The sequence below is a fragment of the Schistocerca serialis genome, chromosome 1, assembly GCF_023864345.2.
Source record: "Schistocerca serialis cubense isolate TAMUIC-IGC-003099 chromosome 1, iqSchSeri2.2, whole genome shotgun sequence".
Classification (NCBI taxonomy): domain Eukaryota; kingdom Metazoa; phylum Arthropoda; class Insecta; order Orthoptera; family Acrididae; genus Schistocerca; species Schistocerca serialis.
Window position 1 is genome coordinate 869808255 of NC_064638.1, and position 20657 is coordinate 869828911.

The 20657-nt window shown below is 44.7% G+C and overlaps 1 protein-coding gene across 1 annotated transcript in view; it reads right to left on the reverse strand.

The window, feature by feature from the left end:
* Positions 1–504: 504 nt before the first annotated feature.
* The window catches only part of LOC126441603 (G-protein coupled receptor Mth2-like), a 214682-nt gene continuing 194529 nt past the window's right edge, over positions 505–20657 (reverse strand). Inside the window, exons 6-7 of the mRNA XM_050090682.1 lie at positions 18756–18891; positions 505–5986 (exon numbers count right to left, since the gene is read on the reverse strand). Coding sequence (XP_049946639.1) covers positions 5734–5986; positions 18756–18891 — 389 coding nt within the window. The 3' untranslated portion in view covers positions 505–5733. The remainder of the gene's footprint in view (positions 5987–18755; positions 18892–20657) is intronic.

Sequence of the window (20657 nt, forward strand, 5' to 3'; positions counted from 1 at the left end):
GACGGGATGGCGTTTGCCTCTGCAACAGGAGCGGTGATAAGTAACAGAATAATTTTTTTAAAAAAAAGGAAGAGCTATAAAATGAGTATGATTCATTTAAATGCATCTCAAAAAAAGTAACTGTCAGCAACACTTTGTAATTTCATTGAAAACATCAGTTACAAAGTTGCGAACTGTCAACATTATTCATGATGAATCAAGTGAAGTTTTAGTTTCTTTTTACAACAAATCAATGAATCTTTCTGGAGACTTCTATTTTAATGTCTTTCATCGTCAGCATGCGAAAATGTCGTTTAAAAATATTTCTGGAGCGTTCGATAAGATGGACTGGCAACCATTAAAAAGAGACTGAATTGTTTTAAATACGATACAAGGACGGGAATTATTACAAAGTCGTCGTAAATACTGACCTAAGCTAAGAAGAAAAACAATACAAGAAATTATAAAATATACACAAATTTAATTAAAAATAACATTTATTTAAGAAGTAATACAAACGTCTCTAATAGTTACAAATAAATCAGCAGTAAATGTATCAAATTCTTAACACAATTGTACAACTGGAGTAGGTTGTCTGTATTGTTTGACTCCTGAAGAAAATATAGCAGTTTATGTACGCTTGTTACCCAAGATGAAGTACTGTGCCGTAGGAATCTCATAAATATGACATCGTGCGACATCTGATGTGAGTACTAAATGCTGCTACCTCATACGCAGTACACCGTTAAGCGAGATCTCTCAGAAAAGAAACGGTACTGCTCGCGTTACTGCGGCACTATTTTTCATGGCTTACTAGTGCGCCATTCTCCGGCCTTTAACTGACGCTCCATTCTCACCGATATCCTCAATGAAAGTAGATGAGCAGTTTGCTACAGACAAGTTCTTAAGTTCTACTGGAAAATCTCTCGTACAAGCCTGAGACGAAATAATCTAGTCTGATGCGGTAAAATTTGTGTACTTCGTTGATTTTCAAGGTAGTGATAGTAGCTTTGAAAGTAGGACGGATTTGTTTCCACAAAAGTCTGCATTCATTCGTTTCACTGATAAATGCTTCTCTGCATATCGTTTCCCGTGATGCTGCGCAGTGGACCCGCCTTTCTTCCTCTTCTACTTGCAATGACTTGGGTAACTTTCGTGGAACTTGTCACTGAGCACGGACACCGTTCAAGGTCGAAAAATTCTCATGCAAGAATAGTGCGCTACGACAGTTAGTTGTTTACTGAGGTAAATAGTGATTTGCTTTTGTCAGGTCATGTAAAACCCTGTCTGGTGCTTCGTCGCACTTCAGAAAGACAGGTTGCGTCGTTGGATTGCCGTTTACCTGTTCGGAAGCAAGCTCTCATATTATGGTAATTTTCGCTTTTCTAACATAATTGTAAGATTTATACCAGCCCCACATATAAGCGATATTCAAACGTATGATCGTCACAGCTACTAGATGCATTTGGAATACGCGTGTACTGTATAAATTAACCACTGTGTAACTAGTTTAGCTATAGTTAACTACCGAGACTTCTGGAACATGGGCTGGCCGTTGTGGCCGAGCGGTTCTAGGCGCTTCAGTGCGGAACCGCGCGACCGCTACGGTCGCAGGTTCGAATCCTGCCTCGGGCATGGATGTGTGTGATGTCCCTAAGTTAGTTAGGTTTAAGTAGTTCTAAGTTCTAGGGGACTGATGACCTCAGATGTTAAGTCCCATAGTGCTCAGAGCCATTTGAACCATTACTGGAACATGAAATGGTAATTACGTTTATCAGGTACATTTAGATCAAGTGCCTAAAACAAAAACTTTCCAGCAACTGACAAATCGGTATTGAACAATGTTGTTACAAATTTTCAGTTTGAAACGCTTTTGTTGTTTGCCACATAGAAACAGGGAGAAAGTTTAAATGTGCCCAGGTCGACATTATGTTTTTGCTTCGTGGAGAGAATTGTTGAATAGAGGACCTTTCAACATTTGATGTTTAACATAAGAGGAAGCAGTTGTCTGTTGGTATAAACTGCTTTTTAGAAATCGAACTTAAAATTCTTCTGGCAAACTCGTTACTATTCTTTAAGTACCGGGGTCCACGAGAAAAATCACGCTGTATTTCCAAAATGAATCCTCACTTTGCAGTGAAGTGTAAGCTGATTTAAAACTTCATGGTGAATTGAAACTATGTGCCGGCTTGGGACTTGAGTCTGGAACATTTTCGTTTATTGGGCCGTTGCTCTATCGACTGAGCTATCCAATCAACTCTCGACCCGGCCTCTCGTCCTTGCTTCCGCCAGTACCTCACATCCAACCTTCGAAACATCACACAAGTTCACCTCAATATCTCTCTGGATCAGCATTTCTGGCAGGAAGTACGAAGGGCGTTTGAAAAGTCCGTGCGAAGTCCGAGAGATGGCACCACCGGCTCGTTAGGTCATGTTTAGTTAGCAGCATCTTTGGAAAAAAGGCACACCACGTTTCAGCCATATTGGTCTATTTATTTGTGTTTGGCATTTGCGTGAATGAAGGATGTCAAGTGATTGTCAAAAAATGGACGAAAAAAGAATTGCGTGTGGTGATTAAACATTACTGTATGAGAGGCAAAACGCCTCAGGAGACTAAAGAGAAGCTTGATAAACATTATGGTGACTTTGCACCTTCGATTAGAACAGTTTATAAGTGGTTTCAAAATTTTCGGAGTGGCCATATGGGCACAAGTGATGCTGAACGTTAAGGTGCATGAGACTGCTAGTGCTGTGGCATCTCGAATGAACGGGTACATAATATTTTGCATAAACATTTGGACGTGAGAAAGCTATCCGCAAGATGGGTTAAATGATTGCTCACGCTTGACCAAAAATGGAATCATGTGAAGTGTTGCAAGGATGGTTTGCAGCTGTGCAGAGAGAATCCGCAGGACTTTAAGCGTCGTTTCGTCACTGTGGATGAAACATGGATACATTACTATGCTCCTGAGACCAAACAGAAATCTAAATAATGGGTTACCAAGGGAGAATCTGCACCAAAAAAGGCGAAGACCATTCCTTCGGCCAGAAAGGTTATGGCGACTGTCTTTTGGTATTCGCAAGGGATAATCCTCATCGACTATCTGGAAAAGGGTAAAACTATTACAGGTGCATATTATTCATCGTTATTGGACCATCTGAAAACCGAACTGCAAGAAAAACGCCGGCGACTGGACCGCAAAAATGTCCTTTTCCATCACGACAATGCACCAGCACACACCTCAGCAGTTGTGTTCGCAGAATTATTGGAAACAGGATTCCAACTCGTTTCACATCCCCCCCCCCCCCCCTATTCTCCAGACTTGGCTCCCTCAGACTACTATTTGAAGAAATGGCTGGTGGGACAAAGATTTTATTCAAATGAGGAGGTGATTGCAGCAACTAATAGCTAATTTGCAGGCCAGGACAATTCCTATTATTCGAAAGGGATCAACAAATTAGAACAGTGTGTACAAGTCTAAAAGGAAACTGTGTCGAAAAATAAAAAAGGTTTACCCCAAACACGTAAGTAGTTTTTATTTTTAAACGGACTTTTTACACGCCCCTCGTATGTTGTGGAGACGTGGCTTAGTCACAGCCTTGACGATTGCTTCCAGAATGAATTTTCATTCTGCAGTGAAAACAATCCCCTAACCTATGGGTAAGCAATATCTCCGCAATATCCTTCCTTCCAGCAGTGCTAGTAAGGAAGATAAGAGATGTACAGCCTGAAGTAAAGCTGCGAGGGCGGATTGTGACTCTTGATCAGGCAAATGAGCAGGTAAGGAAGAAGAGCATAGAATACGTGAATGATTTCAACAGAAGAAATCCCTCTGTAAAAAGCTGTGCGCATTTGGCAAACGCAGTTAGGACACAAATAAACTGACTTATGAAATTATAAATGGGGAGCTAAAAAGGGGAAGGGAAAGTTGAATGAAGAAGTAAGTGTTAAAAAAGGAGTAATGTAACGGTTAAATCATACTTAAGTGCGACACTAGCCAACAATTAAAGCTTCGAGGGAGAATTTAGTTGATAAAAAGGAGTAAGCCCAGAAAAACGTTATAATTTGACAAGAAGCTTGTAGGATAAGTTAAAACTATGGCAGAAGCTACGGTTACGATATAAGATAGTCCAAAAGAACTTTAATGAAAAATCAGGATCTCTAAGGAACTGCACGCGGGATTAACCGAGCAGTCTAAGGGCGCTGCAGTCATAGACCGTGCGGTTGGTCCCGGAGCAGGTTCGAGTCCTCCCTCGGGCATGGGTGTGTGTGTTTGTCCTTAGGATAATTTAGGTTAAGTAGTGTGTAAGCTTAGGGACTGATGACCTTAGCAGTTAAGTCCCATGAGATTTCACACACATTTGAACATTTTTTTGAACTAAGGAACAAGAAAAACAAGGTGGTGGCCTCCAAAAACTGAAAAAAGAATCTCAAGATATAACTCAGAAGGTGGAGATCCTGAATCACTCATTTAATCACTTACGCCTTTCACCTTCAGAATAACAAATAAAAGTGATGGGACACACGAATACCACAATAGTTTGTGAAGTAGTAGCAATTAGTGACTTTTCGCAGATAACCATTTTAGAAATTTTTATCTGTACATTATCCATCCATTTGAGAAAACCTTGTTAACTATTGGTGCAATGGATACACGGGTTCCCGTGAGATCACCGAAGTTAAGTGCTGTTGGGCGTGGCCGACGCATGGATGGGTGACTATCCAGCCCCATGCGCTGTTGCCATTTTTCGGTCGCACTCAGCCTCGTGATGCCAATTGGGGAGCTACTCGACCGAATAGTAGCGGCTTCGGTCAAGAATACCATCATTACGCCCGGGAGAGCGGTGTGCTGACCCCACGCCCCTCCTATCCGCATCCTCCTCTGAGGATGACACGGCGGTCGGATGGTCCCGGTAGGCCACTCGTGGTCTAAAGACGGAGTATTGACTATTGGTTAGTGGGGGATAAATTTCTCAGTATTTTTATTATTTCAGTGAAGTATTGCTTCAACTCCTTGAAGGTCATAACATAAAAGCTGTTTATAGATGTGGTCTATAGAAATAAGTGATTTACTGGATTGTAGACTTGATTTAAATGAAATACAACTTCAGTAGAGCACTTGCCCGTGAATGGCAAAGGTCGCAGGTTCGAGTTCCACTCTGGTACACAGTGTTAATCTGCCAGCCAAGCCTTTTTGTTTTTGAGAGCTCTGTAAATTACAAAAATATTTCGTCTCCAAAAACAGTCAGGAATCAGTAACGCACATTTCCATGAAACTGCAATCTTGTTACACAGTCATGAATCTTTTGCTTAACGAAGAAAGCTGATGAGTATGACGAATGAACACGGTAAAACGGAATCGTTTTCATCCTGAGAGATAAGATTAGTTCAATGCTTTACACACTGAATTTTTAATTTGGTTCGTGATTTTTCACCGGAACCTCTGTGGTGTTTTCAATAACTACTAGATTTTCCTGTGCCATAGTTTCAGAACTGCTCTGAAGCGCTCATGTCGGAATGCTGGAAAGCTAACTCCATACTTTCTTCTTCTAACACTGTTTCATTTTCGAACTGAGACTACTTACTGAAGTGCATCAACATTTTGTCTGACTGAACGGTGAAGGGCTTGGTATCATGTGGCCGAAGATATTTCAGTCCAGCCAAATGCTGGAAGCTTGTAGTGCCTTGTAGCTGGCTGCCCCTCTGTATAGGACAGGTGCTGGCCAGCCAATGCAGGAGAGCGCGAGGCCCGGTCAGACGGGCTGCAGCCGCGAGGACTCCAGAGAGGTGGGCACCAGCCGCGGACGCCTGGCGTCGCTGTCGGCGAAGACGACGCGCTTCACGCTGGGCTCCAGCACGAAGATGACGAACAGGATGGCGCCCTGCAGGATGTTGATGAGGTCGGGCACCAGCCACGCGTACACCGGGCCCCCCACCGCCCACGACACCAGCTCCATCGTCCAGCTGACGCCCATCGATACGAACAGCGTCACCACCATCCGCACCCTGGAACACGTGACCGCACTGAGTGTAGAGTTCTGCTTCCGACTCTGCGCGTGGCGGAGGTTCTGCGGGAATCCAGCAGCGACCGACATCTGAAGAGGACGGGAGTGACGACTTCAACGTCCCACAAGTCGAGGTGATAACGGTAGACCAGTAGCTCATATGGAGAGGATCTTGTGGAAGAGCAGACTTGGTCTCTTCTAAACATCTACCATACTTCTACGAGGAACAATCAAAACTTTAATTATCGCCTCGAAGAAATAAAGTCACGTAATTATTACTTCGCGTTCGTTTGCAGTTGTGGTACACTTTGAAAGACATTAGGAACAGGAAAAACGACCGGTAAAACCGATATTGTTATTTTAGTTCTGAATAACCGGTATTTTTCGGTACTTTGTTGGTATCTGTTATAACAAGCGTTTATTTTTTTCCAAAAAATATCAATTAACCATAGCAGCAGTGCTAAAATATTTGTTTTTAAATAAACGTTTTAAATCAACGAGTAAAATTACTCGTAAAATTTGCATTGTTTTGAAATGTTATAGAATTGAGGAAGAGCGATCGCTGCTATTTTAATAACAATGCCCACAAAAACGAGAAACAACACATGGTATAACAATTGGTACTGCATTGCTGAGACATGTGTGATACCATGTGGCGTGGCCTGTTAAATGGTATACGTGTACATGCAGTGTGGAATACTTGACCCATCTGATCTATATGGAAGTTTCAAACTGTAGCCGTCGGACATCAACTGTGTTAAAGAATTAACCATTACTCGTCTGAAAGTATTTTACGAAGTGTTGTATCAGTGAAGAACATTGCTCCATTTGCTTTAATGGATTAAAAACGAGAGGAGCCACACAAAACATTCGACATAATGTAAGTAACAGTTCTTGCAGTTTACAACAAAAATAGAAAGCACCTAATCTGCAGCTGTGTCTGCACAACATGCCTAAATAAAGTTTTTCGGCCTTAGTTTTCACCCTTTAGCACGAACTATTCGTAATGTCCAAATGTAGTATGATCACTGATTACAACATGATTTTTGAGCAAAGTTGCAAAAAATGGGAATCAATAGGATAACACCGATTTTTTCTAGTAGACAACCATGTATCACTTTTCGAGAAAAGCAGCGAATGGAGTACGGACTAAGTAGTTTTACACTGAAGCGCCACAGAAACTGGTATAGGGATGCGTATTCAAATCACAGATATGTAAACAGGCAGAATACGGCGCTGCGGCAAGCAACGCCGAACAAATGTCTGACCCAGTTGTTAGGTCGGTTACTGCTGCTACAATGGCAGATTATCAAGATTTAAGAGAGATTGAACGTGGTGTTTTTTTTATAGCTGGCGCAAGAGCGGTGGGACATAGCATCTCCGAGGGGAGCGACGAAATGGGGATTTAGCCGTGCGACCACTTCACGAATGTACCGTGAATATCAGGCATTCGGTAAAACATCAAATCTCCGATATCGTTGCGGCCGGAAAAAGATCCTGCAAGAAAGGGACGGGCGACGACTGAAGAGAATTGTTCAACGTTACAGAAGTGCAACTCTTCCGCAAATTGTTGCAGATTTCAGTGTTGGGCCACCAACAAATGTCAGCGTGCGAACCATTCAACGAAAGATCATTGATATGGGCTTTCGGAGCTGAAGGCCCATTCGTGTATCCTTGATGACTGCACGACACAATGTTTTACGCCTCGCCCGGGCTCGTCAACAGCCCAATGTCGGTGTTGACGACTGGAAACATGTTGCTTGGTCGGACGAGTCTCGTTTCAAATTGTGTCGAGTGGATGGACGTGTACGGGTATGGAGACAATCTCATGAATCCATGGACCCTGCATATCAGCAGGGGACTGTTGAAGCTGGTAGAGGCTCTGTAATGGTGTGGGGCATGTGCTTCAAATGGTTCAAATGGTTCTGGGCACTATGGGACTTAACTTCTTTGGTCATCAGTCCCCTAGAACTTAGAACTACTTAAACCTAACTAACCTAAGGACATCAGACACATCCATGCCCGAGGCAGGATTTGACCCTGCGACCGTAGCGGTCGCGCGGTTCCAGACTGTAGCGGATAGAACCGCATGGCCACTGCGGCCGGCTGAGGCATGTGCTGTTGTAGTGATATGGAAACCCTGATACGTCTAGATACGACTCTGACAGATGGTACGTACGTAAGCAACCAGTCTGATCACCTGCGTCCATTCATGTCCATTGTGCATTCCGACGGACTGGGCAATTCCAGCGGGACAATGCGCCTCCACACACGTCCAGAATTGCTACAGAGTGGCTCCAGGAACACTCTTATGAGTTTGAATACATCCGATGGTCACCAGACGCCCCAGAAATGAAGATTAATGAACATATATGAGATGCCTTGCAACTTGCTGTTCAGAAGAGAACTCTACCCTATCGAACTCTTACGGATTTATGTACAGCCCAGCAGGATTCATGGTTTCAGTTCCCTCCAGCACTACTTCAGACATTAGTCGAGTCCTTGCCACTTCGTGTTGCGGCAGTTCTGCTTGCTTATCGGGGCCCTACACGATATTAGGCAGGTGTACAAATTTCTTTGGCTCTTCAGTGTACTTGACTATATAATTTAATATTTTGATTCTATGTCTCTTGAAACCGAGAGAGGCAAAATTTTTCAATAATTATTCGAGTTCTCCGTTAATCACAGGAAATAATAGGAATACAAGACCGAAAATCGAATATTTCAGAAACCGGTTATTTTGAGCGGTTTTAACAGTCCGTTTAAACTGGCGGTGAAAAATCCGCTATAGTCGAAAACCGTTTGTTTCAGCGAGAACTGCCATCTTTCCGTGACAGATGCATAGCACGCCGCCAGAGGAGCCAAATCCAAATGGCGCGCTCACTGGTAAAGTTGAGTTGCTCTGCGAAATTTTGGATTTTCTAGCGGCGTACTACGGTCCTGTGACGTGGAAGTTACAAAGTGTATCACGACTGCAGACAAATAACTGGAAACAAACAAAAACTGAAGTGTCCACATTTTTCAATACAATAAGATCTTTGATTCAGATTTTCACTCTGCAGCGGAGTGTGCGCTGATATGAAAGGTAGGAGACGAGGTACTGGCAGAATTAAAGGTGTGAGGACGGGGCGTCAGTCGTGCTTGGGTAGCTCAGTTGGTAGAGCACTTGCCCGCGAAAGGCAAAGGTTCCGAGTTCGAGTCCCGGTCCGACAAACAGTTTTAATCTGCCAGGAAGTTTCAGAGCTTTGATTATCGCTAGTACATCCATATACATGGGCGTACCCAGCGAGGGGCAAGGGTGAAGGGCAGCTGCCCCCCCCCCCCTCCCCTAGAAGATATTCGCAGTTTTTCACTAGTTTACTGTTTTATTTAATAAGAAATGCTGCATGTTTTCTCGGATTGTACAAGTGCATTCTTGTATTTAAAATGTTTATTAAAAGCAGTTTTTGACTGGTTTACTGTTTTATTTAATAAGAAGTGCTGTATGTTGTCTCGAGTCCTTGTTTCCTGAAACTAGTATGATCCCCCCCCCCCCCCCCCCCCCTAGTTCAGATCCTGGGTATGCCCTTGTCCATATACACAGGCTATGCCTCTTAAGAGGCGTCAGGCGCATTTTCTCTGATATTTAGGCAGATATTTGCAATTTCATTTTTGCAGTGTGTAGCTCTAGTCACCCCAGACAGATTCTGTTAATTACTTCTTTCGTGCGACGCCCACTGTCGCCGGGAAGAGTGAGTGATGATACTGAAAGCGAAATTTTACGTGCACAATCGATTGGTTGGTTGGTTTAAAAGGTAGGGGGAAAGACCAAACTGCTAGGTCATTGGTCCCTCGTTCCAATTCAAATAATTCCAAAAGGGTGGGAGTAAAATAATTGAGACATACAAAACACAGCTGGAAGAAAGGAGATAACCACAAGAATGACAGAAGGGCAACAGATACTAAAATGGACAAAATCAGTGAAGAAATCCACAGAGAGACGCAAGAAACATGCAGAAGAGATCAAAACAAGAGAGCAGATTACCATTGCTGGCTGATCACGAGAGTAAAAAGGGGAAGCCAGCCACTCTGCAACACATTAAAACCTCCGCCCTAAAAGCACTAGGGTGAAGGACACAGAGGGACAAAGGTCATGCACTAAAACTTAGTAGATCAAATGATTAAACCCGCCCTCACGAATAAAACGTAAAACTAAAGCTGCTATTGAGGCATTGTCACCCAACGCCGAAGGTAGAGTGCTGGGAAAGTTGAAAGTTCGCCACAGAGCGGCTAAAAGTGGGCAGTCCAGCAAGAGGTGGACGACCGTCATTTGTGAGCCACAGCAACACCGAGGTGGTTCCTTGTGACTGAGGAGGTAACCATGCAACCATGCATTAGCCATACGTGGCCAATGCAGAGCCGGCAGAGGACAACTGACTCCCTGCGAGAGGGATGCATGGAAGATTCCCACAAATTCGTAGTCTACTTAATGACACACAGTTTGTTGTGCTTACTGTTATGCCATTCCGTCTCCCAAAGCCGAAAAACCCTGCGGCGTAAGACGAAACGCAGGCCAGTTTCGGATATGCCCATCTCCAGAAGTGGTTTCCGCGTAGCCTGTTTGGACAGAATGTCAGCAAGTTCGTTGCCTTGGATTCCGACGTGTCCTGGGGTCCACACAAATACCGCTGATCGACGGGACCGTTCCAGCACATAGAGGGACCCCTGAATGGACGCTACCAAAGGTTGGCGAGGGTAGCACTGGTCGATAGCTTGTAGGCTGCTCAAGGAGTCAGCACACAGGAGAAGTGACTCGCCAGGTCATGAGCGGATGTACTCAGGAGCACGAGATATGGCCACTAGCTCTGCAACAAAAACACTGCAGCCATCTGGCAAGGAGTGTTGTTTAATATGTCCTCCATGAACATACACAAAGCCTACGTGACCATCAGCCATCGAGCCGTTGGTGTCAACCACTTCATGGCCCTGGTACATGTTGAGAATCGAGAGGAAGTGATAGCACAGAGCCGCAGGGTTAACGGAGTCCTTAGGGCCATGCAAACGGTCCAGAAGAATCTGCGGTCTGGCTGTCTAGGTGTACACCATGGAGGTGTTTGTGAATGGACCTCCTGAAGAGGTGGTAACGGGAAGGACTCCAGTTTAGACAGAAGGGACCGGACGTGAACAACAATCATAAGCCCTGACCTGGGCCGCCGATGCATGAGATGAACCGCCATGTTTGGGAAAAGGAGACCGTAATTCGGATGTGCAGGAGAACTACAAACACGTGCAACGTAAATGGCAAGCAGTTGTGCATGCCTAATCTTCAATGGAGGGACTCCAGCCTACACCAGGACACTGGTCACCGGACTCGTTCTAAAACCTCCTGTCACTATACAAACGCCACAGTGGTGCACTGGGTCGAGTAAACTCAACGTTGAGGGCGCCACTGAACCATAAAACCAGACTCCCCCCGTCCCTAGTCTAGATGGGATTGAACAAGGGCTCCGTAGAGCTGCAGTGATCTGCACCCCAGTTGGTGTTGCTTAGGCAGTGGAGGGTTATTGAGGTGCTGCCAGCACTTCCGCTTAAACTGACAAAGGTGAGGTAGCCAACTCAATTGGGCATCGAAAACCAGTCCTAAGAAGCGATGTCTCCACTACAGTGAGTGGATCGTCATTAAGGTAAATTTCTGGTTCTGGATGAATGGTGCGACGCCGACAGAAATGCATGACACATGACTTTGCACCTGGCTCCCTGTAGGCACTGCTCAGCAACACCAGTGATGGAGGAGCAGTAGAAAATGCAGAAGTCATCTGCATATAGAGAACGCGTGACTGACGGCCCTACAGCTGCTGGTAGATCCTTAATAGCCACTAAAAATAGAGATACACTCAATACGGAGACCTGCGGAACGCCAGTCTCCTGAATATGGGGGGAACTAAGGGAGGCACCGATTTGGACATGGAGAGTACAGAGAGACGGGAAGTTTTGGATAAAAATCGGGAGTGGGCCCGGGAGACCCCACTTATGCAATGTGGCAAGGATATAACGTCGCCAAATCATGTCGCATGCGTTACGTAAGTCAAAAAAGATGGCAACCAGATGTTGGCGTCTGAAAAAGGCTGTTCAGATGGCAGACGTGATGGACACAAGATTATCAGTGGTAGAGCGGCCCTGGCGGAAGCCCACTGACATGGAGCCAGTAGGCCACGTGACACCAGGACCCAACCCAACTGCCAACACACCATACATTCCTACAACTCACAAAGAGGTGAGGCTGATGGGCTGGTAGCTATCCACATCAAGCGGGATTTGACCGGTTTTGAGTACCAGAATGATGGTGGTCTCCCGCCATTGCGATGGAAAGACGCCATTGCACCAGATCCAGTCGAAGATGATGAGATGTTGCTTGTAGTCAGACGAGAGATGTTTGATCATCTAACTGTGGATTCAATCCGGCCCAGGAGCTGTGTCGGAGCAATGTAGAAGGGCGCTGAGGAGCTCCTACTCTGTAAATGGGGCGTTATATGGTTCACTGTGGCGTGTAGTGAACAAGTGCCTTGGTTATTGGGGTCTTTTTCTTTTTTGGTTTCTCTCGCTGCTCCTTAGGTTTGTTCAGATGGGAGGGCTTCACTGATTCAGTGTCAGGAACTGAGGAAGACTGTGAGGCCCTATAACCAGCTACCTGTGGTTGCTTCAGCCACTGACGAGTGTCAGGTTTGCCACTGGTATGAACCTGGGAGGAGAATGACCCAAGGGATCCTTTCCTCGCGAGAGTAGCCGAAGAAGACTTATGCTTCTTCAGCTGAGAAGTGGGGACTACCGTCCGCGATGGTTGGGGAGGGGGGGGGGGTGTTGCTCCAGAAGTATGTAGTGCAGGAGAGCAACAGTGAGGGAAGTGGCTCCCACCATCAAGGGGGGAGGTGGAGTCTGACAGCTCTGAGAGCCAACTGTATGTGGCAGAACGGAAGATGGTAGAATCGTTGTCGTAGTGGTGGCGTAGGTTGAGTACATATGCACAGGACGTAGCCTCTTATTTTTTCTTAGTCTCAGTGTAGGTCAGACGTTCCAGGGTCTCATATTCCATTACTTTTCTTTCTTTCTGGAGAGTCTTGCAATCTGACAGGCATGGAGAATGGTTCTCTCCACAGTTGGCACAGATGGGAGGCAGGGCACATGGAGTATTGGGATGCGAAGGACGTCCACAATCCCGACAGATGACGCTGGAAGTACAGCGAGAAGACATATCGGCGAACTTCCAGCACTTAAAAAAAAAAGGTTCAAATGGCTCTGAGCACTATGGGACTCAATATCTGTGGTCATAAGTCCCCTAGAACTTAGAACTACTTAAATCTAACTAACCTAAGGACATCACACACATCCATGTCCGAGGCAGGATTCGAACCTGCGACCGTAGCAGTCATGCGGTTCCAGACTGAAGCGCCTTTAACCGCACGGCCACACCGGCCGGCTCCCAGCACTTGAAGCACCGCCTTTGAGGAGGGATATATGGCTCTATGTCACAACGGTAGACCATCACCTTGACTTTCTCGGGTAGTGTGTTACCGTCGAAGGCCAAGATGAAGGCACTGGTGGCAACCTGATTATCCCTCAGATCCTGGTGGACGCGCTGGACGAAATGGACACCTTGCCGCTCTAAATCGGGGAGCAGTTAATCGTCAGACTGCAAAAGATGGTCCCTGTGAAATATGCACCATGTAAGGCGCCCTTCCCCAGTTGGCTCGCTCTTCGGGAAAATTTTGAAAAAAGGAGGTCAAACCCTACAGCGGACCATCACCTTTATGCCGAAACGTGAGAGACTCCTTTTAGTTGCCTCTTACGACAGGCAGGAATACCTTGGGCCTATTCCAACACCAGGACCCAAAGGGGAGTGTACAGTCGACAGAGGGGTCCAAAATTACTCTAGCACAATATTGGTTATTGGTATGTGTTCACAGGCATGGTAAAACACGATGAATGAAAAGTACTTCAGCAGCGATTGAGCAGCGCTGTTTATTGCCACTGGACGTGTGGTATCGATAGCAACGATGCCCGGCGTATTAAAGTTATTAGGTTGGCACTCTCCTACCCACGCGTCGCCTTCCAAGCGGGATACAAAAGTTGGCGACGAGGACTCCCCTTTCCCTTCCTATCATTTTCTTTCTTTGCTTGGTACTGCTTTCTTTTCGTGCTAGCCTCAGTATAAGACTTTCATTTGTGTAAACTAAGGCTTCGCCACAGGAACAGGTTTCGCTGTCCGATCTTGTACGTTTTCAGGCTCAGCAAATGCGCACAGGTTGCCCTAACTCTTACGGGAATCGTCACCTTAGCGTGCGCGAGTAATGAGTGGATGGGCAAATATCCTTTAGGAACATTACGAATGTAGGTTGTGGACAGTTGGAAATATGGGTCTCACGGGAAGCGTGCAAGGGATAAGTCCCTGCAGTCGCGCTTTCCTCTGTGCTCTTGGTCGCTCAGATGGATAGAAGGTCTGCCATGTAAGCAGGAGATCCCGGGTTCGAGTTCCATTTGGAGCACACATTTTCAGCTGTCCCCTTTGAGGTATATTAACAACACCTGTTGGCAGCTGATGGTTTCGATTAATTATCATTCCTTTCTAGAGAAGCTGCATGGTCATCACTGGTATCTGTTCTTTCGGAACAGTTACTATCCTCATATAGATTAAGCAGTGTGTAGGCTTAGGGACCGATGACCTCAGCAGTTTGGTCCCATAAGATCTTATCACAAATTTCCATTTCTTAAGTTTTGCACACCAGTGTATTTTGCATTTCAGTGAAGTCCGTACAGCCTCTTTTCGGTTAGTCATTCTGCTATTGAATGTTTCTGCACTTATGATCCTTATCCGACGATGTGACTGCATACGCTAGATTGAAAATTACTTTCCTGACGATTTCAATTGTTTGTGAACCATCCCATCTACAACCTAGCCTACAATAGGCGCGTCAGCACACTTCAGAGTAATTATCAATCAAATGAGAGGACAGGTGGAAGTCGTATAGCGAACACAGCAAGAACAGATACGTTACATGCTTGACATGATAGCTAGACATGTAGAAGCTCTTATCGCAGCGGGTGATATCTTCACCAGTGATTGGTTCTTCACGAGTAATCTCGCGATACCTAGAAGTTTTAAACCATTGACTGTGCTTTTGCAACATTTCATCTGATGCAACACGGTTTTCAGAAACCTGAGAGCGGATAACGTATTGATCCATCGGTGACGTCCTCTTCACTTTTCCGACACGAGGTGAGATTTCAGAAACAGACAGCTATGATACTTCTTTTCTGCACAAGTGCTTCACTTCCTGCTCTTATCTCCTTGGAGTAATTTACAAATTTTGTGTCGTTGATTTAGTACTGTCGAAATGCATTTGGAGTATGCAATACGTCTGGTATACACAGCTACAGTACGAAGCGCAGTTAAGTATCCTGCCGAATATCTAATCACTTCGTGTCTTAACCAATGCCAACTACTCATCAGTGGTATAATCAGTGATGGTATGGAGACGATCAGTTTTAGTTGCGAAGAATTATAGGAAAACAGAATGCAGTTTCGACCGTACAAGACATCTGAGAAGATTGCCAAACTTATGTTTATAGCATTTATAGATGAGCCATGCAGCTCTTATCGATCCGAGACTCCAGCAGCAGAACAGTTCCAGGTTAATTTTGACAAAGACAGTTCATCTTTAAATTATGTGTGTATGCATAAATGCCTGATGATGAGGAAAACAAGCTCGAAACACATTGCAATGTGTTAAAATGAACATGAAATAAAAGTGACTCGGAGCAGAAAAGTCCAAATAATTCATTCATTGTCTAAAATGCCTGAAAAAATGACAGTAATAGAAAACATGCAATGTTTATGTCAAAGTTACTTTTGCTGTAACTTGGATGGTAATTTGTCAGTTTATAACTTAGAAAATTGTACGTATTACAGAACGGATCGGAAAATGAACAGTGCATTTCATTCACAAAGACCAATAACCCTCGTAGACCACTACCCCTCGCAGTACCAAGGGCAGGGGAGGGAGGGGGGTACTTTATGCCTAGCTTTTGAACGAATTGTAATCTAGTCACTTTATATTATTAAATTTTGAAAAAAAATATGTTTCTAATTAATTCTTCTACCACATTTTATACTTTAAATTTTTCAGTTAAACTTAACGCAAAATTTTATGTATCAGCAGTAGATGTCACTTTCCTTAATGAGTGTCGTATGCAGTATTTCTAGGATCAGAGACTTAACTACACATCAGCATCTCTTAAAAAATTATTTTGAGAGTAAGGGTCAACTATAAGGTATGAAATTGGCATTTTTTAAATTTTTTGGTGGTGGTAATAAACTCAGTAGTACACGTTACTGAAACTGCATTGATATTGCCAAGTGTGTTCTAACATGTATTTTCACGTTGTGGATCCTACTTACACATCAGCATCTCCTTAAAAAGTATGTTGTTAATTACTCCAACAACAAATAACGAGCACTTTTTTGGGTGGCCATGAAGTACCCTCCTCTCCTTCCGCCCTCCCCCCTCCCTGGTAATGCGCTTTATGGAAAATACCTTGGTATTACTGGGGTTAAACCGGAACGGAACGGCACCCCCATTAGCTGATAGCTGATACTCACCGCACATACAGACTGTCAGCTACTGATGTTTTTATGGAGCAATATATTGCTGCACGCATGTTGCTAATGGAGCTTACACGTTTTAGAGGTGCGAATACTGCAAGTTACACCGTTTATATAATTTTTGATACTGTACGCTCTCATGTGAGCTGAAAGGTAGAATGTTTGACGAGTATGCTTGATAGATAATGAAGGTCGTTCAGACAGTTGTGAACAGTTAGGCAACATACTAATTGACCTGCTTTATTTTAATGACCAGTGAAACACCAGGCTGCTATTGGCTGTTTCACTATAGTGTACCGCAATGTGATTACAGGAGAAGCGCCATCTTGCTTTGTGACATCATAGATGTGGCGTGTGATGTTTTGCTTTTACCCATGGAATGGGTGCAACACAAAGGTCCATTTGGAACTCGTCTGTACACTGTCATCATAGTATATGGCATGTCATTATCCTTCACTGTGGAAGATATTGTTGGTGTGTTTACCCTTGCTATAAGCCACTACTGAGAAAATATTTTGTAATACATTTTTTGTTAACATACTTGTATGGCTATGTTCTAAAGACTTATTTTTTCCTAATTGCTGTAGACTTCCGAAGGTAATATAAGTACGTCGAAACTGGTGAAATGCCATAAAACATGCCAGTTCTGCAGCCGAAGACTGAATTTTATCTTTAGAAAAATACAGGATGTCCGTTAATTATCTTTATAACTTAAGAATTTAATAACTTTCAAACTATACTAGATATTAAGAAATGGTTTTTAGTATGTCATAAATCAAAGTTTTTTTATTTTTATGATGCAATTTTTACGCAAAACTGAACTTGAAAACCTGATAAAATGTGAACGCCACAGGGAGAAGTTCAGTGTGCGGCGTGGTTAGTACAGACAGCGTCCGATTCCCAAGTGCAACGAATATTTCGAACACGGTATGGAAGGAAACCACCGTCCAAAACAACTACTCGGGCTTCGCATACGTCGTTTGTGGAAACAAGTAGTGTTGTCTATAAAAGTGGGGCGGGTAGCTCATCTGTTTCAGACGCCAACGTGGACAAGGTACGGCAGGCTTTGCAAGGACTCCGCCGAGATCGGCGCGTACAGCGGCCATAGAGATGGAACAGAGACGCTCAACAGTGCACAATGTCCTGCCCGCCTATATCCGTATAATGTGCAGCTGCTTGAGGAATTATAGCCTACGGACAAACCTCAGACCGAACACTTTGCGTTGGATATGTTAGGCAAGATTGACTTTTTGGGAAAGATTTTTCTTCTCCGATGAGGCAACGTTTATATATCTGGCAAATTGAATCATCATGACGTCCGTATATTGTGTTCACAGCATCCTTATGTTACACGTGAAACGGAGAGAGACAGTCCCAAGGTCAATGTTTGGTGCGGACTTACATGTAAAATTGCATCATTGATCCATTCTTTTTCAGCGAGTCCTCCGTCAACGGTGGTGTTTAGCTGGACATGTAACAAGAGTTTGCTGCTCCACAGTCTGAATGCCTGCAACGTGACGTCATATTCCAGCAGTATGGGGCGCCACACACTGGTCGGTACGCATCCTTCAATTTACACACGAAAAGTTTCCGGATAGATTGATTGGATATGGTCCAATTCGATGGCCGCCTATGGCCTCTTCCTGTGGCGTTTTGTAAAGGATCCGGTGTACCGAAACGAGATTAGAGACCTAAAGGACTTTAAGGCGCGCATTCGCAATGCATTTGAACACGTCGCAGTGGACATCTTGTATCGTTAGTGGAGAGAAATGGAATCCCGACTAGACATTATCCGCGCCACTAAAAGTGCACACATTGATGTGTGTGAATCAGGAAACAAAACTTTGACGTATCACATGTTGAAAACCATTTGTTAAAATAGTTTTTAAAGGTATTAAAGTTTTAAGTTGTAAAGATAATTTATGGACACCCGGTATGGAGCTTTAGTGGACCTGGAGGGTCTTGTTTGATTCTGTATCGACGGTTAGTTGTTCACTGGGAAGGATGTTTCTTTTTAGAGACGCGGTACCATGCATAAATATGACGTGACAGAATTTTACGACGCGGTTGATGTGTGGGCTGCGTGCAAGTAGGAGTAACGTAAGCGTAGTGTAGTGTAGTGTTGTGTACGCACCTCTCTGTGGGCGACCTGTCCCTGAAGGCCGGCGGGTAGGTGCACGTGCGGTAGATGCTGACGGCGAACAGGCCGGTGTTCAGCAGGAACAGCAGGCCGATCGGCCCGTAGAAGTATTGCAGAGCCGCGTCTTTATCTGGAGACACAGAACACAGCGACGGTCCGCGGTTAGGACAAAGGCGTGCCAACATGTTGCACGAATAAACTTACCACAGTAAAAAAGTATAAATTTCCTACCAATATTTTAGATTTTCTGTAGAGGATTTCACTTTCATGATGTCTTACCCAGTAGCACAATTATCTTTCGTTGCTTGGGACACACTTAAGTAATAGTTTGTCTTCCTTTAATTTATTTATGAAATGCGCGTTATTAAGATAACAAAATAGTCCATTGTATGATTCTTCAGTTTCAGAGCATTAAATTTATACACAAATAAAAAAAAGTTTTGCATCACCTCGGTTCCGAGAGCTCCGGAACCTGTACAAAAAATTGGAGTAGAGATCAACATAAATATCACTTCCGCCCTTTTTATTGCTCATGAAAACCACACATGGCATGTTATGCCACTATACAGCGAGGCCTTCAGAGGTGGTGGTCCATATTGCTGTACACACCCCTACCTCTAATACCCAGTAGCACGTCCTCTTGCATTGATGCATGCCTGTATTCGTCGTGGCATACTATCCACATGTTCATCATGGCACTGTTGGTCCAGATTGTCCCAGTCCTCAACGGCGATTCCGCGTAGATCCCTCAGAGTGGTTTGTGGGTCACGTCGTTTATAAACAGTCCTTTTCAATCCAACCCAGGCATACTGGATAGGGTTAGAACATGCTGGCCACTCTAGTCGAGCGATGCCGTTATCCTGAAGGAAGCCATACACAAGATGTACACGATGGGGGCGGGAACTGTCGTCTATGAAGACGAATGCCTTGCCATTATGCTGCCGATATGTTTGCACTATCGGTCGGAGGATGGCATTCACATATCGTATAACCGTTACGGTGGCTTCATTGACCACCAGCGGCGTACGTCGGCCCCACGTAATGACACACCAAAACAGCAGGGACCCTCCACATTGCTACACTCGCTGGATAGTGTGTCTAAGGCGTTCAGCCTGACCAGGTTGCCTCCAAACACGTCTCCGACAATTGTCTGGTTGAAGGCGTATGAGACACTCATCGGTGAAGAGAACGTGATGCCAATTCTGAGCGGTCCATTCAGCTTGTTGTTGGGACAATCTGTACCGCGCTGCATCGTGTCGTGATTCCAAAGATGGACCTCGCCATGGACGTCGGGAGTGAAGTTGCGCATCATGCATCCTATTGCACACAGTTTGAGTCGTAACACGACATCCTGTGGCTGCACGAAAAGCATTATTCAACATGGTGGCGTTGCTGTCAGGGTTCCTCCGTGCCATGATCCGTAGGTAGCGGTCATTCTCTGCAGTAGTAGCCCTTGGGCGGCCTGCCCGAGACATGTCATCGACAATTCCTGTCTCTATCTCCTCCATGTCCGAACAACATCGCTTTGGTTCACTCAACACTTCCCTTCTCGAGAGCCCTTCCTGGCACAAAGTAACAATGCGGACGCGATCGAACCGCGGTATTGACCGCCTAGACGTGGTTGAACTACAGACAACACGAGCCGTGTACCTCCTTCCTGATGGAATGCCTGGAACTGATCGGCTGTCTGACTCCCTCTGTCTAAAAGGCGCTGCTCATGCATGGTTGTTTGCGTCTTTGGCCAGGTTTAGTGTCGTCTCTGAACAGTCAAAGAGACTGTGTCTGTGATACAATATCCACAGTCAAGGTCTATCTTCAGGACTTCTGAGAACCGGGGTGATGGAAAACTTTTTTTGGTGTGTGTATATGAACAAAAAGGAATTACTCCGAAGAGAA